At 38.1% G+C, this 12,944-nt stretch overlaps 1 protein-coding gene across 1 annotated transcript in view; it reads right to left on the bottom strand.

Moving 5' to 3' along the window:
* TCP11L2 (t-complex 11 like 2) overlaps positions 1 to 12,944 on the bottom strand; it is a 613,826-nt gene that overhangs the window by 259,338 nt on the left and 341,544 nt on the right. The window contains exon 6 of the mRNA XM_044087900.1: positions 314 to 450. Coding sequence (XP_043943835.1) covers positions 314 to 450 — 137 coding nt within the window. The remainder of the gene's footprint in view (positions 1 to 313; positions 451 to 12,944) is intronic.

Here is a 12,944-nt window from a genome sequence, read left to right as displayed (position 1 = left end):
GAAGGTCCCCCAATGGGGCCTTTATCTGAGCATTCAAAGCAATGGCACCAATGACCAAGAGATGATCAGTCCGATGGATGTGAGGCTGGAGTTTGGGCTGGCAGCAAGACAGTCTGAAGCATTATGCTCATATGTCTACTTCTATCAAGCTAACATCACACATCGGAGGTACGATCCTAGGAAGAAAAAGCTTTCCTACCCCAGCCAATGACAGCAGTGATAACCCAGAAGTTAGGAATACTGCAACAGGGATTTCAGTCAGTACATCTTTCATTTTACATTACATTTTCAGAGTTGTATTTTTTGCACTTACTGGGTGTTTTAACAAGAATATCCTGGAATGTGGCTCTCTCATATTCCACTGAATGCTGCTGAAGGTATGGCCGAAGATTTCTGATTGTGAAGTTAATCATATCCATTTGCATTAGGTCCAAGACATGGAATATATCCCTTGAAAAAGACAAATTCCAAAAAATACTATGGCAAATACAACACATGAAAACAAGAAAACTTGCAACTTAAACTACATTAATTTTCATTAGAAAATGTCTCCACAAGCACTTCAACATCATACAGTACAAAACACACCAATAAATGATCATTTGAGAGAATGGATTTTGCATAGCATGCCCCAAGCAATGAGTAAAAGGAAAACAGAACACTCATAAAGGCAGAGAGGTCTTCATTATACACTAACAAGAAATTGTAAAAGCAAAAAAGTTCATTAGTTACTAGGACAATGGAAGAAGTGACACTTTTCAGATGCATCCTGCCACATAGGGTTCAGCTACTGATTTCCACTTCCTTGAAAGTTCATTAGTTACTAGGACAATGGAAGAAGTGACACTTTTCAGATGCATCCTGCCACATAGGGTTCAGCTATTTCCACTTCCTTGATCAGAAGTTTTTTTTTAATTATAATTTACTAAAAATGTGCCTTGAAAACAAAGTTTTATATTTACATTCAAGAGGGCTCGCATGCACAAGAATGCATGTGAACACTTTTATGTAAAAATAAAACTTTGTTTTGCCAGTTTAAACAGGAACTTTAAGAGCTATGCACACATATAGTAACAGAAAAACCATATTAACATTTTTACTGTTATAAATATTACACATCGGTTTCCTTTAAAATAACTGTCATTCAGTTGACCATTACTCAATTCCTGCCTTCTCAAAAACCTTACTCCTCCTCCTCTCAATTTTTACTCTACGTGTACTTTTCCCCACAAACTCCATTAATCTCATATAATTTGCACCTTCCCTTTACTAAAGATCCCACTTCCAGTTCATTTACCTTTTCTACAATATACAATACTTCATATACAGTTGGTCTAGATTTTTATTTTTATTTTGTAATTATTTATTTATTTTTGCAAGCCAATACAATTAAACTTAACAAGGCCTTACTATGTCATGACGTGATTGTCCCATCTCAAAAGAATCCTTTCTTTAGTTACAGCCATTTGTTCCCCCAATGACAAAGTATTCTGTAGGAAATTTTTAAAATCTGCCAACACATCATTCCCAAAATATATGTTTCCAGTTACATCTTTCTTTCCTTTCATACTTCCCAACATTTGCTATGTAACTGAGGAAAATTCTTTGGAGTTTGCTTGGGGTATACAAATACCTATGCAAACATCTCCAATCAAAAATCCTAAACTTTCTGGACTTAGTTGAATAGTTGGGAGCCATACATATGTCTCCCAATTGTTCCCTTGTAAACTGTTTTTTCCAGTCTTTTTTCCCCTATCTTTTATAACCTACTCTGACAAGATGTTTGCATTTTTCATGGTTATTTACATTATTATCCAAGATGCCTTGAAGAAAGAAGATATACAAATTCATTTCTCCATTTTGTTTGGAACATAACTTTCTTGTTTTCATCCATGGCACCAGATTCCATACAATAAATAAGCAAGAAGGATTCCTGCAAACCAAATGTTTCAGCATATAAAAGTATCTACTTTGAGTACACTAATGAGGTGCAACAACAATGACAAATGTTGGCATTTATACAACAGTCTCTCTTTTTTGGCTTGGATACATTATTAAAGACATGCATGTCATTGTGTGTTATCAAACCAGGCTGCTGAAACATTTTCACCCATAGTGCTCTGATAAAAGTAGGAATGCAAATGGTACTGTACACTCACTGTATTACTATTCACAAAAATCATAGTCAAGATGAAAAATAAAAATCACAAATAGCAACAGATATCTGGAGCTGACCAAAGGTGATGGGCATCTGGGCAATGCATAAGTCGCTGGCAGTTGAATCAAAACAGACTGTTGTGAGTGAGGCTTATTGCTCTTCAAATCTCCACCCGATGGGTAAAGGTGTAAATGTATGCCTATTCTTTTTTTTTTTTTTTTTTTTTTGGGGGGGGGGGGGTCTAACGCAATTAGCAGTCTGAAATACTACAACATAATTCAGTGAAAGCATGCTATTACTCACAATATTTTCTCAGTTTTGACTGCCTGAGCTGTAGACTTTGCATCCATATGGGGCCACAGACAGCCAAAACCCACATCCCTCATGATGGTTATTCCAGTATTTAAGCTACTCATATTAACCTAACCAGCTGGCTCTTCCACTGCCCTGGCCCAGTACTTTAAACTGGATTCTCTTGGGTCACAGTCAGGGCTCCTTTTCTCTACACTACACAGATTTCATTTTTTAATTAGTTTTCTAATATAACTGAATACCATCTTGCTTTAGTCTTTTAGTTTAAATTCATAGTTATACCCAACACTCATGATCAACTTGATAAGAGTTTCCACCACTTTGTTCAGGCAGGACTTGTTTTTAGGGTTAGGCATAGTTCTGAAACTAGTGTAGTGTATTTTTTCCTGTTGTACAATATTAAGAAATTAAAGTTCCAACAAAGGTGTTTATTTTGGATGCAGTGAATAACAGCATCAAATGGATTGTATTGACCATATACAAAAACTCAAAATTCTTTTAAAGATTTTGCCCCGTCCATTTTTTTGGACAAATGCTTTTGTTTCAGTATTCTTTCCTTCGGCATAAATTAAAAAGGAAGAAGACCGTACATGGTTCTTAAATACAATGGCAGCATTGTCGATGTTCGGTAGTGAGCCATTACCACGAAGGATGAAAAACAGATGTAAAGCTGATCAGTTTAATTTCCAGTATAGTCATCTGCTAGCTGGAATAGGAACAGTATGTTCTTAATTGCTCTGAATCATAAAGTCTAATAAAAATTAAGGGTGCTTACAACAGACTATTCCAGTCTTTGTTCAGATGACCAAAATCTCCCAAATAAGTTCTATTTATTTATTTTTATTTTAGCTGTAGGACACCACCAAGGAAGCTTTTGTGCACTTTAGGTGATACATTCAGAGTGCTCGTGCATCTCCCAGATGATGAATGCAGATTATTCCAATACAATTCTTATACGGAGAGTCTCTAATGCAGATCTGTTCTCTAAACTCTGTAAAGCTAGCTTTTAAGCCTTCTAGTAAAAATAGGGAGACATTACCTATTCTGTGCGACTTACAATAACAGGAGAAGTAAATCTCCCAATAACTATAACACAGAATTAGTCCAGAATATTCATAATCATTGTATACAGTGCTAAGTATACAAGCCTTTTTGTGGACTGGTATATGTATGTGAACCTGATATTAGAACATTTCATAAAATGAACTGTTCTTATGTCAGATCATGTATCTATAGAGTGGACCAGCATGTACTGAACCAGAAGAAGGTGCACAGAGAACTGTGAAAAATGCCACATTAGCAGCACCATAAAATACACAATGTACACATAAACCCAGCAAATTCCATGTGGTTCTCTGCTCAACAATTTTATTGAATACATACAGAGTGTCACTGTTGTCATTACTCGACATAGGAAAGCTACCGTTCTCCTGGACAAAAGATCTAAGTGTTTCATCTGGACTCTCTAACCTATGTATTTCACAGTTGCAAATCAGAAAGGCATTCAAACTATCAGCTACCGAAGTTGTTTTTTTTTTTTTTAAACTGAAATTTTATTTAAGTAACAATGCTCCATGTATTTGAATAATACAAGAAAAAAAGAGAAAAATATAAGCACTTAAAAGGCTAAATGGCAGGTGTCAAATATCAGTTATTTATAAAAGGATAAATGGCAGGTGTCTAACATCAGTTCTTATTTCTGTTATCTCAACATTACAAATTATCATAGTTATCTTAATTGGCTCCTTCATTCACCTCCGCTCAATCAGGGTGATTAACTACCTTGTTGTCTGACATACTGAAACCAAGATCTCCATTTCTTTTCATATTTCATTCTACTGTCTCTGTTCTTAGTGGGGTTTGTTTCAGATGCTATCTCATTCATTTGCTGTTTGAGCTCAACTACAGTCAGAATACTAGATTTCCAATGACAAGTAATACAGTTCTTACCTACCAAAGAGCCATCAATGTAGCTGGGGAGGAAATATTAACACCTGCTCCTACCACCCCAGCAGAAAAAGCAAGGGATCAGAGCAATTCTGACTTTTAAAACTAGTGCTATGAGTTCTGCCACCTGACTCAAGAATGCTTGGACACTTGGGCATGAATAAAAAATATGTGCCCAATCACTTCTCTCCCCTGTCAAGCACCTCCAACAAGTACCATCCACCACCAGGTATATCGTTCTCAATTTGACTGGTGTATAAAAATATTTTGGAAACACTTCCATCCAAACATTTAGAATTTCCTCGATTTAGCAAAAGATGGCATTTGGGACGGCCGCGGTGGTGCAGCGGTTAGCATTGTCGCCTCACAGCAAGAGGCTCTCCAGTTCGATCTTCGGCTGGGCTGTCTTCTGTGTGGAGTCTACATGTCCTCCCTGCAGTCGTGTGAGTTTCCTCCGGGTGCTCCAGTTTCCTCCCACATCCCCAAAGACATGCTGCAAGTGGATTGGACATGCTAAAATTGGCCCTAGGCATGAATGCGTGCATGTGTGTGCCTTCCGTGGAAGGTTGGGTGCTGGGTTGTCAACTCGACACCGTAAAATTCCACTGCCAATCATGAGTGGACAAGGTGATCCGCTGTGGCAACCCCTAACTGGGAAAAGCTGAAAGAGAGCAAAAGATGGCATTTGGCCCACTACATTCAACCACTGTTCTTGACTCAGGCACCTATCCACAGTCCTCTCCCAAGAGTCTCAAACTTTTACTGCCAATATGCACTTTGCAACCTGCAATGCCCAGTAATACTTTGATACCAAAGCCTTAGTCAGTAGCTGATCCTCGCTCACCAAGATCAATAAACTAACAATACCTATTCCCTGCATGTCTTAAGTGGAGTAGTTAGACGTTGTTCACAATCTATTTATCACTCCACAGAAATTCAAAAAGCCATTCTTGGAAGTTTATATTTCTGTTGAGCCACATACCATGGCAGGAGGGATACAACTGATAAGGGGATACCAGTATTTTAATCCTGTTTTCCATCTTAACCAGTTCCTTTCTACTTAAATAATAGTTTCCATCTCCTTTTTATATCCTACTTGTATGAAAATACCTTTCAATTCCCTTAAAGGTTGTGGAGTCCATACTGTGCCTAACCTTTTGAGGAACAGGGTAAGTGCTGGAAGACTATCAACAATCTAAGGGGGCAAGGGCTAATCTAGCTAATCCATTCCCAATGGGAGCTGGATCTTCCTGTAAGTCATCAACACACAGTGTGACAAGGGGAGTTGTAGCTTAGTTAATATGGATAAAACTATTGTTAACCAATTAAAGTTGTATGTTTGGTATCTCCAACCCCCCCCCCCCCCCGTGAAGTGGGCATCTCTGTTTTGTCCCACTCTACCCTAGGCCTGGCATCATCCCATATAAACGTCATGTCCCTTTTTATCTTCAAAAGCATCCAGGACACTGGAGGGGCTCTCAACACCTGCCTTTTACACAGCAGTAAAGGTAGAGTAAACCAGTTCAATGCTTGGACGTTATGGTCTAAATAGAGTGCTATCACACTCAACTTCAAAAAATAATAAAATCACATGATATCCTGACATATCGCTTCCCTAGTGGCTTGGCCCAAAGTGGTCAGCAAAATACCTAAATATTTCATTTTACCCTGACTTTGTAAAAAGGAATAATTATCCCATAGTTCCTGGGGATAATCTAGATTTACTGAGACTGTGTTAGTCTTAGATACATTCACTTTGTAGCTTGACAGGTCACTAAAGCTATCAAAAGTAGTGAACTATTCTGGGAGATCGTGATTCAAGTCTGCTATGGTCAAAAGCACATCTGCAAAGAGGGAAATTTTCAGTGTTAAGTTGTCCTACCTGTAACCATGTATTGGAAACTCTCTCATCTGCTGGACCAATGCCTCTGTGTATATAAGAAAGAGGAGAAGGACCAAGGGGTAACCTTGTCTATTACCTCTCTTCAAAGAAAACAAGCTAGAAAGTCCTATTCTGGTCTTAACCACAGCAACAGCTCCACTGTATATTCTCTAGAATAATTCAATAAATTAGTGAGGAAATTCAAATTTTTTTAAAGTAGCAAACATAAGAGACCAATCAACCATGTTGAATGCCTGTTCCGCATCCAAACAAACACAGCACAGGTTACAGCTTCCATTGGTAACAGCAATGTCCTCAGTGTGTTGTCAAATGTCAACTCCCCCTAAACACACACACACACACACACACACACACACACACACACACACACACTGACCCCCACGTATGATGGTAGTTGATATTTTTGACAACCTATTAGTCATGATGACCATGAACACTTCATAATCGTAACTGAGGATTGAGATAGAATGGTACGATTCCTTTAAAATGGCTACTATAACTGCTCATTTCCAAGAATTGGGAGGTGGGTCTCCATGTAAAATTTGGTTTATTAAGTTAATCCAAACATCTAACACATCATTACCTAGCGGTTTTCATTTTACAGGGAGGCCATTTGACCCTGGAGACTTTCCTTCTGCAAGAGAGCCCAATACCAAAGTAATTTCTTCTTTAGTGATAACCCGCACTAAACTGAGCCTTTACACGTCAATTAGACTGGGTAAGTCAATCTATGATAAGTACCTTTAGATAACTTGGGGGGGTTTGATAGTACTGTCTAAGCTCCTGTAGAATTCCCTGAGGAGTCCACTGCCAGGTTCTCTCTTCCTGACCCTGACCCTATATTTTAATAATTGTCCTCTTGGCTTGTTGTTGACCAACTCTGACTGCTAGAGTCTTCAGTGCTCTAGGGGTTTGTGCAAAATAAATCATCTTAAGAGCATGCTTTTTAAATACTTATTTCGGATCTAGGAACATTTCAAGTTTAGCTCATAAATATCTCAATGTATCTACTTCAGTGTCTAATAGAGGCTGAGTCTGGAGTTTCAGAGTTCGAAGTTCTATTAACTGGGCCTTATACCTATGGATGGAGCTTTCCTGCTTCTGGGTAAATTATCCTCTGCTTAATGTCCTTAAGTTATTTTTGCATGAGTCTCACTCATTCAGACAGATTTGTATCATCCATTTCATATGTTCGTTCATTGTCTGAATTACCCACTTTATCATGTTAGGGGATTCTAGCATACATGATAGAAACTGCCACTGTATGGGTATATGCAGTTCTGATCTCCTGTCCAGTTTGAGTTTAATTAAAGCATGGTCAGATATGATGACTGGATAAGTTCAACAGTGAAATAAATACCTTTTCTCTTTATTTATAAAACACCTCTCAAGTCTTGACCATTGCTTATACCTTGGTGAAAAGCACGAATAACCTTTATCTGTCTCAGGTGCCCGAGAGTCCATTTTTATATCATACCATCCAACCTGTCTAATCCAGGATCTCAACAGTTTACTCTGGGGAGACATTCACTACATTCAGAGACATCCCAACTCATCCTGGGGAGACTGTACCAAATTCTAATTCCCCATTACCAGGACTAGTCCCTTGGGAAAGGCCACTACACTCAGTGTAGATTCTCTTAAGCAGCTTATTTTACACCTGGGAGACATGTGGGAGAGATGCACAGTAATTAGAGTGGCCAAAGAATGACCTAGCATTCCCCTAACTGCAGCATATCATCTTAATTGAGCTGCTACTTGAAACTGTATATGAAATTTTACTAAACATGTAAAAAACAACCCTTCTTTGTCCACCCCTCCCCCAAGTAGGAAGAGCGTTCAGCCAAAGTGAAACCCTCCTTTTGGGGTGAACTGTGAGTGACACTCCTCATCTAAATGGGTTTCTAGTATGGTAATAACACCTGTCCTGGCTGTACTTATCTGTAAAGATTCTGTCTCTCTTAATGATTACGGAGGCCATTGATATTCCATGAGATGATGGACCAAGTCCTCCCAGCAAAACTAAGTCTGCCCTGCAAGTACCCATTAAATCTCCGGTGTGTCTCTACAATAATGCCCATTAATGTCAAGAATGTTAAGGATCTTGGTTTCCACACTTGTACCACGGTATACAGGGCTACCTAAGACACTGAGCCCCTCCATTTTTACTACTATGCAATTCAATCCAGCTTGCCTTACTACCTTTAAATAAATACCTGCTAATGTTAGTACAAACTATAATACAAAAAGTACATGATACAATAACATTCAACCTTTAGCACAAACTTAAGAAACATATTTACAAGTATGAAGTATCTTTCCTTAGGAAGAAGCAAAGCTCTTACTGGCCTTACAAAGATGTGCCTCGTGCACTGGAAATGTATGGTGTTAAATACAAAAAATGCAATGAAGCTCCTCTGATTGATTCTCATCATTATCATACAATATTTTATATGTTTTACTAATTTTCCCTTTTCTAATGGCAGCTTCTGTTCTAGATTCTATTAAAAACTCTACCAGTGCTGGTCTTTCATTTAGGAGCCCCCTATTTCATTCTCTTTGCCTATACTCGGATATCAATCCTGGATAGGGCAGGCAATCTCTAACCTGCAGTCCAAATAAATTCTTGGCCTCTTCCCATTCTATTACCTTTTCCTTTCTAGTTATTTGCTCCCAATACCTTGGTTCCTTTGCCAGTTTTCTCTCATAACTTCCAGCCCCCTCTTGCCTATTATCTGTATCCCTAACCACAGTCATCCCTATCGGCAAAATCTCTTTTTTCCATTCGCATGCTGGTTTAGTTCTTACTATAAACTGGAAAACTAGAAAAACACACCAAGCCTGGACCAGAAGCAACGTTTTAGAATACAGCTTTTCGTTTACGAAACAACTGCTTCTGCCAAAATCTTCTGATGCCAATAATAAGTATAAATGAAAGCAAAAAATCTTCCTTTAAGATTGTGAAGGAATGCCAAACCAAGTCGATCCACTAAAATCTTTTATTCACCAACACGAAAACGAAAAGAACACTCCAATGCAAACCAAGCGCTTTCGCCTGGACAATTCCAGGCTTTTTCAAGATTAAAATACAAATGTGGCCATACTGCTTAAATACACAAGTTAATAGGCCAATTTAGCAATTAAAATTTAATTGCAATCAACTGTTAAAGTGCTATAGTGCTGCAGTACTCTTTTTGAAGTCTAATGAACTTGACAAGTGAAGTTTTTTTCTCACTGTGTAAGTCTTACATACAACAAGTATACTTTGATGTTCCTTGTGCTGCTGAATACTGTTAAAATTGATTCGCTACTCTTGAATGAGTATATAATACAAAATAGTAATAACTAGTATGTTAAACAGTGGTTAAATACCCTATTATTCATACAGTTAAAAACACATCTTAAAAAATAGTTTCTTAGGTTAAAACCATAACTGTTGTTTTTGAGTAGGCTACTAGAATTCAAAGCAAATACTTCGTAAATATTTCTATATACATTATATAATTATCTATTTAATTTATTCATGTATAAAATTTATTTCATATGTAATACAAATATACACAAATAAACTAATTAATAATTCTCTTTCTTGTTTTGAAAAAAACTTTCATAGTATAATTGATATAGATATTAATTAGAATTTATAAAATGAACACAAAGAAGGAGCTAAAAACAAACTACCTATAATTTATTCCTTTTCATTCTCAATATACTGTTAATACTAATATTATCATTATCATACAATATTTTATATGTTTTACTAATTTTCCCTTTTCTAATGGCAGCTTCTGTTCTAGATTCTATTAAAAACTCTACCAGTGCTGGTCTTTCATTTAGGAGCCCCCTATTTCATTCTCTTTGCCTATACTCGGATATCAATCCTGGATAGGGCAGGCAATCTCTAACCTGCAGTCCAAATAAATTCTTGGCCTCTTCCCATTCTATTACCTTTTCCTTTCTAGTTATTTGCTCCCAATACCTTGGTTCTTTTGCCAGTTTTCTCTCATAACTTCCAGCCCCCTCTTGCCTATTATCTGTATCCCTAACCACAGTCATCCCTATCGGCAAAATCTCTTTTTTCCATTCGCATGCTGGTTTAGTTCTTACTATACTCCCTGCTATTTTATGAATATAATACTTTGTATGATTGTTGTTGTTCTCCTTATGAGTCTGCATCCAAAATGCCTATCTCTCCTTATTTCTTCACCTTCCTTCCTGTATCATAATTCCTTCCCACTTTGGATTACAGTTTTCTGCTTGTGCTATGTATAAGAGCCTTAACTGTGCTGCTCTAAAATACCCCCTCAAATTGGGTAATCCTAGTCTGGCTTGTTCTATTGGAAGAATCAGCTTATCTCAATTGACCCTTGCTGTCTTCTCTTCCAAGATAAAATCCTTCAAATCTTTCTTAATTGCTATCCAGAGCTTCTCCTCTGGTTGATAAAAATATGCCTGACCTGTGTATAAGACTAAAGGGACTAAAAACATTTTAATGGCTTGTACCTTAGTACCTATATCCATACAACAAAGTTTCCAGTCTCTCAATTTTTGTATTATCTTCTGTTTAGTCTCTTCCCACATATCCTTAGCTGCCATAACAGAGTAATTTTAATCCATACTCCTAAATACCTCATTTTATCATGTCCCCATAAATATGGATATTGCTGGACCAATCCATGTGTGGGTACATAATATATTGCTATTGCCTTTGTTTTAGCTTCATTAATTTTGCATCCCAAAGGGCCACTCGGCTCTTAGTTCCTAGTGACAATCTCCTTTCTCCAGTTCTATTGACGTCCAAATCAGTCCATCCATGCTTATCATATGATCACCTGTCATTGTCCAGCTAATAATTCCCTCTATCCGGATATTGTCTAATGGAATGCTAGCCCATTTAGCAAACATTGGCCTGACTAAATTCACAAAATCGTCTTCTTCCAACGTTTCTGGGACCTCTTATCCATCTTCATTTTTTTCCTTCTAACATGATCTTCCATTTTTATTGCTCATGCTTTGAGACATTCTCGTCTCTCTTCCATTGCATCACACCTTGCCCCATTCCCTGTTGCTTCTTTGGACAGTTGTTGACTAGTACCCAACTTTGTATTTAGTGTTTTGAGTTATGGATAGCAAGTTCTTCTCTGTTGTAACGACATTATGTTTGAAGAGTTGCCTTTACCTCCTTGATTTCTTTCAGAATCACAGAGAGGAAAACTGGCTGTTGCTTACTGACAGAATCATTTGACTGAAGCCTGGGTTCTGATGAGTTGGCAGCACCTTCCGAATCAGGCCCCTGAGATACTGGTATGATAGATTTTTGGTGATTCTTCTTGCCTTTTTTCCCCATCAAAAAGGTAAGTTAAAGCACTGCTTTTATTTAACTGTACCGAGTCATTCGTTCCCAAGAAAATTGTGCAGAGAAATCCAATTTTAATTCCTTTAGAGAGTGACAGCGACCAGGCACAGATGTTTACTACTCAAGCTGGCATATCAGAAGTCCTACAGCTACAGAAGATTTTGATGAAGACTCCAGAAACAGGTCTCTTTTTTATGCTGCAACGTGAAACCCTTTCTGCAGTCCATGGAACAGCTGTTCAGAGGACTAAGGCACCAACTGATGTAGATGGGCACATGCATAGAGTTCAACTTAATATCCCAAGTCAATCAATGCAAAAGACATAGCTATAATACCACCAAGACATGCAGCATACATACGTCTATGATAAAGCATTGTTCAGGACACCTGCACAAAGATACACGCAAACACTGCTATTTCAATGACACCTGCAAGAGATGCACATCACAGCAGCAGCATGTAGCTGCTAAGAATATTACCACTACAGACACTTGCTGTGGCAAAGGGATTAGAAGGCTCAGAATAATGCTGGATGTTCCTCTCCTGTGAAGGGCAGTAGAGAAAAAAATAATATATGGGTGCAGGTCTCCCTTCTGGAAGAATCTGCAGTACATGTTGTACTGCTGTACAACATTCTAACCAATGATAATTACCAGTGGTCAAAAGCACACATGGTGCTTTAGTAATGTATAGCAGAGTGTGCCTTATTGCTATCAAATATGGCATGGTGGATGATTTTGCCTCTCTGTCGCTACTCTGGAGAAATGTCCAAGGGTAATTCATATACATTTTGATTCCCTGCTACTGCTGGTGGTGTAAGCTTGACTATAATAAAGGGATATTGTGAGGAATTCATTCTCACTAGCAAATAATCTTTGGTGTTAGTATATTGGGAGTGGGCTGGGAGTGGTTCATACCTCTCTACCTGGAAACATCAAAAATCCGGACAAAGGCCCATGAAAAATAGGTACAAATCTGTGCGCTGATTAACACTGTTTACATATGCAAATATGTAACCCCACCCACTCCGGTGGAATTGTGATACACCGACTTTCAAATGCAAACTGAAGAAAGTACAGTTGTGTACACTTACCATAAATGTAGATGTTCGAGTGTGTTCACTGTTGCAGTCATCACACTTGGGTTATCTGCCTGCAGGTAGCCCTCAATCAGCCCGAATACCAGAGTCTTGGAATTTCTGCGTCTGATGCTGTCACCTCTTCCATGACGTCAAGTCGTCAAGGCTATAAAACATGCAGCCAATGCCA

Source organism: Protopterus annectens, chromosome 11.part0 (genome assembly GCF_019279795.1).
Source record: "Protopterus annectens isolate FY-2018-M chromosome 11.part0, PAN1.0, whole genome shotgun sequence".
NCBI lineage: Eukaryota > Metazoa > Chordata > Ceratodontiformes > Protopteridae > Protopterus > Protopterus annectens.
This window is presented reverse-complemented; position numbering and strand designations above follow the sequence as displayed.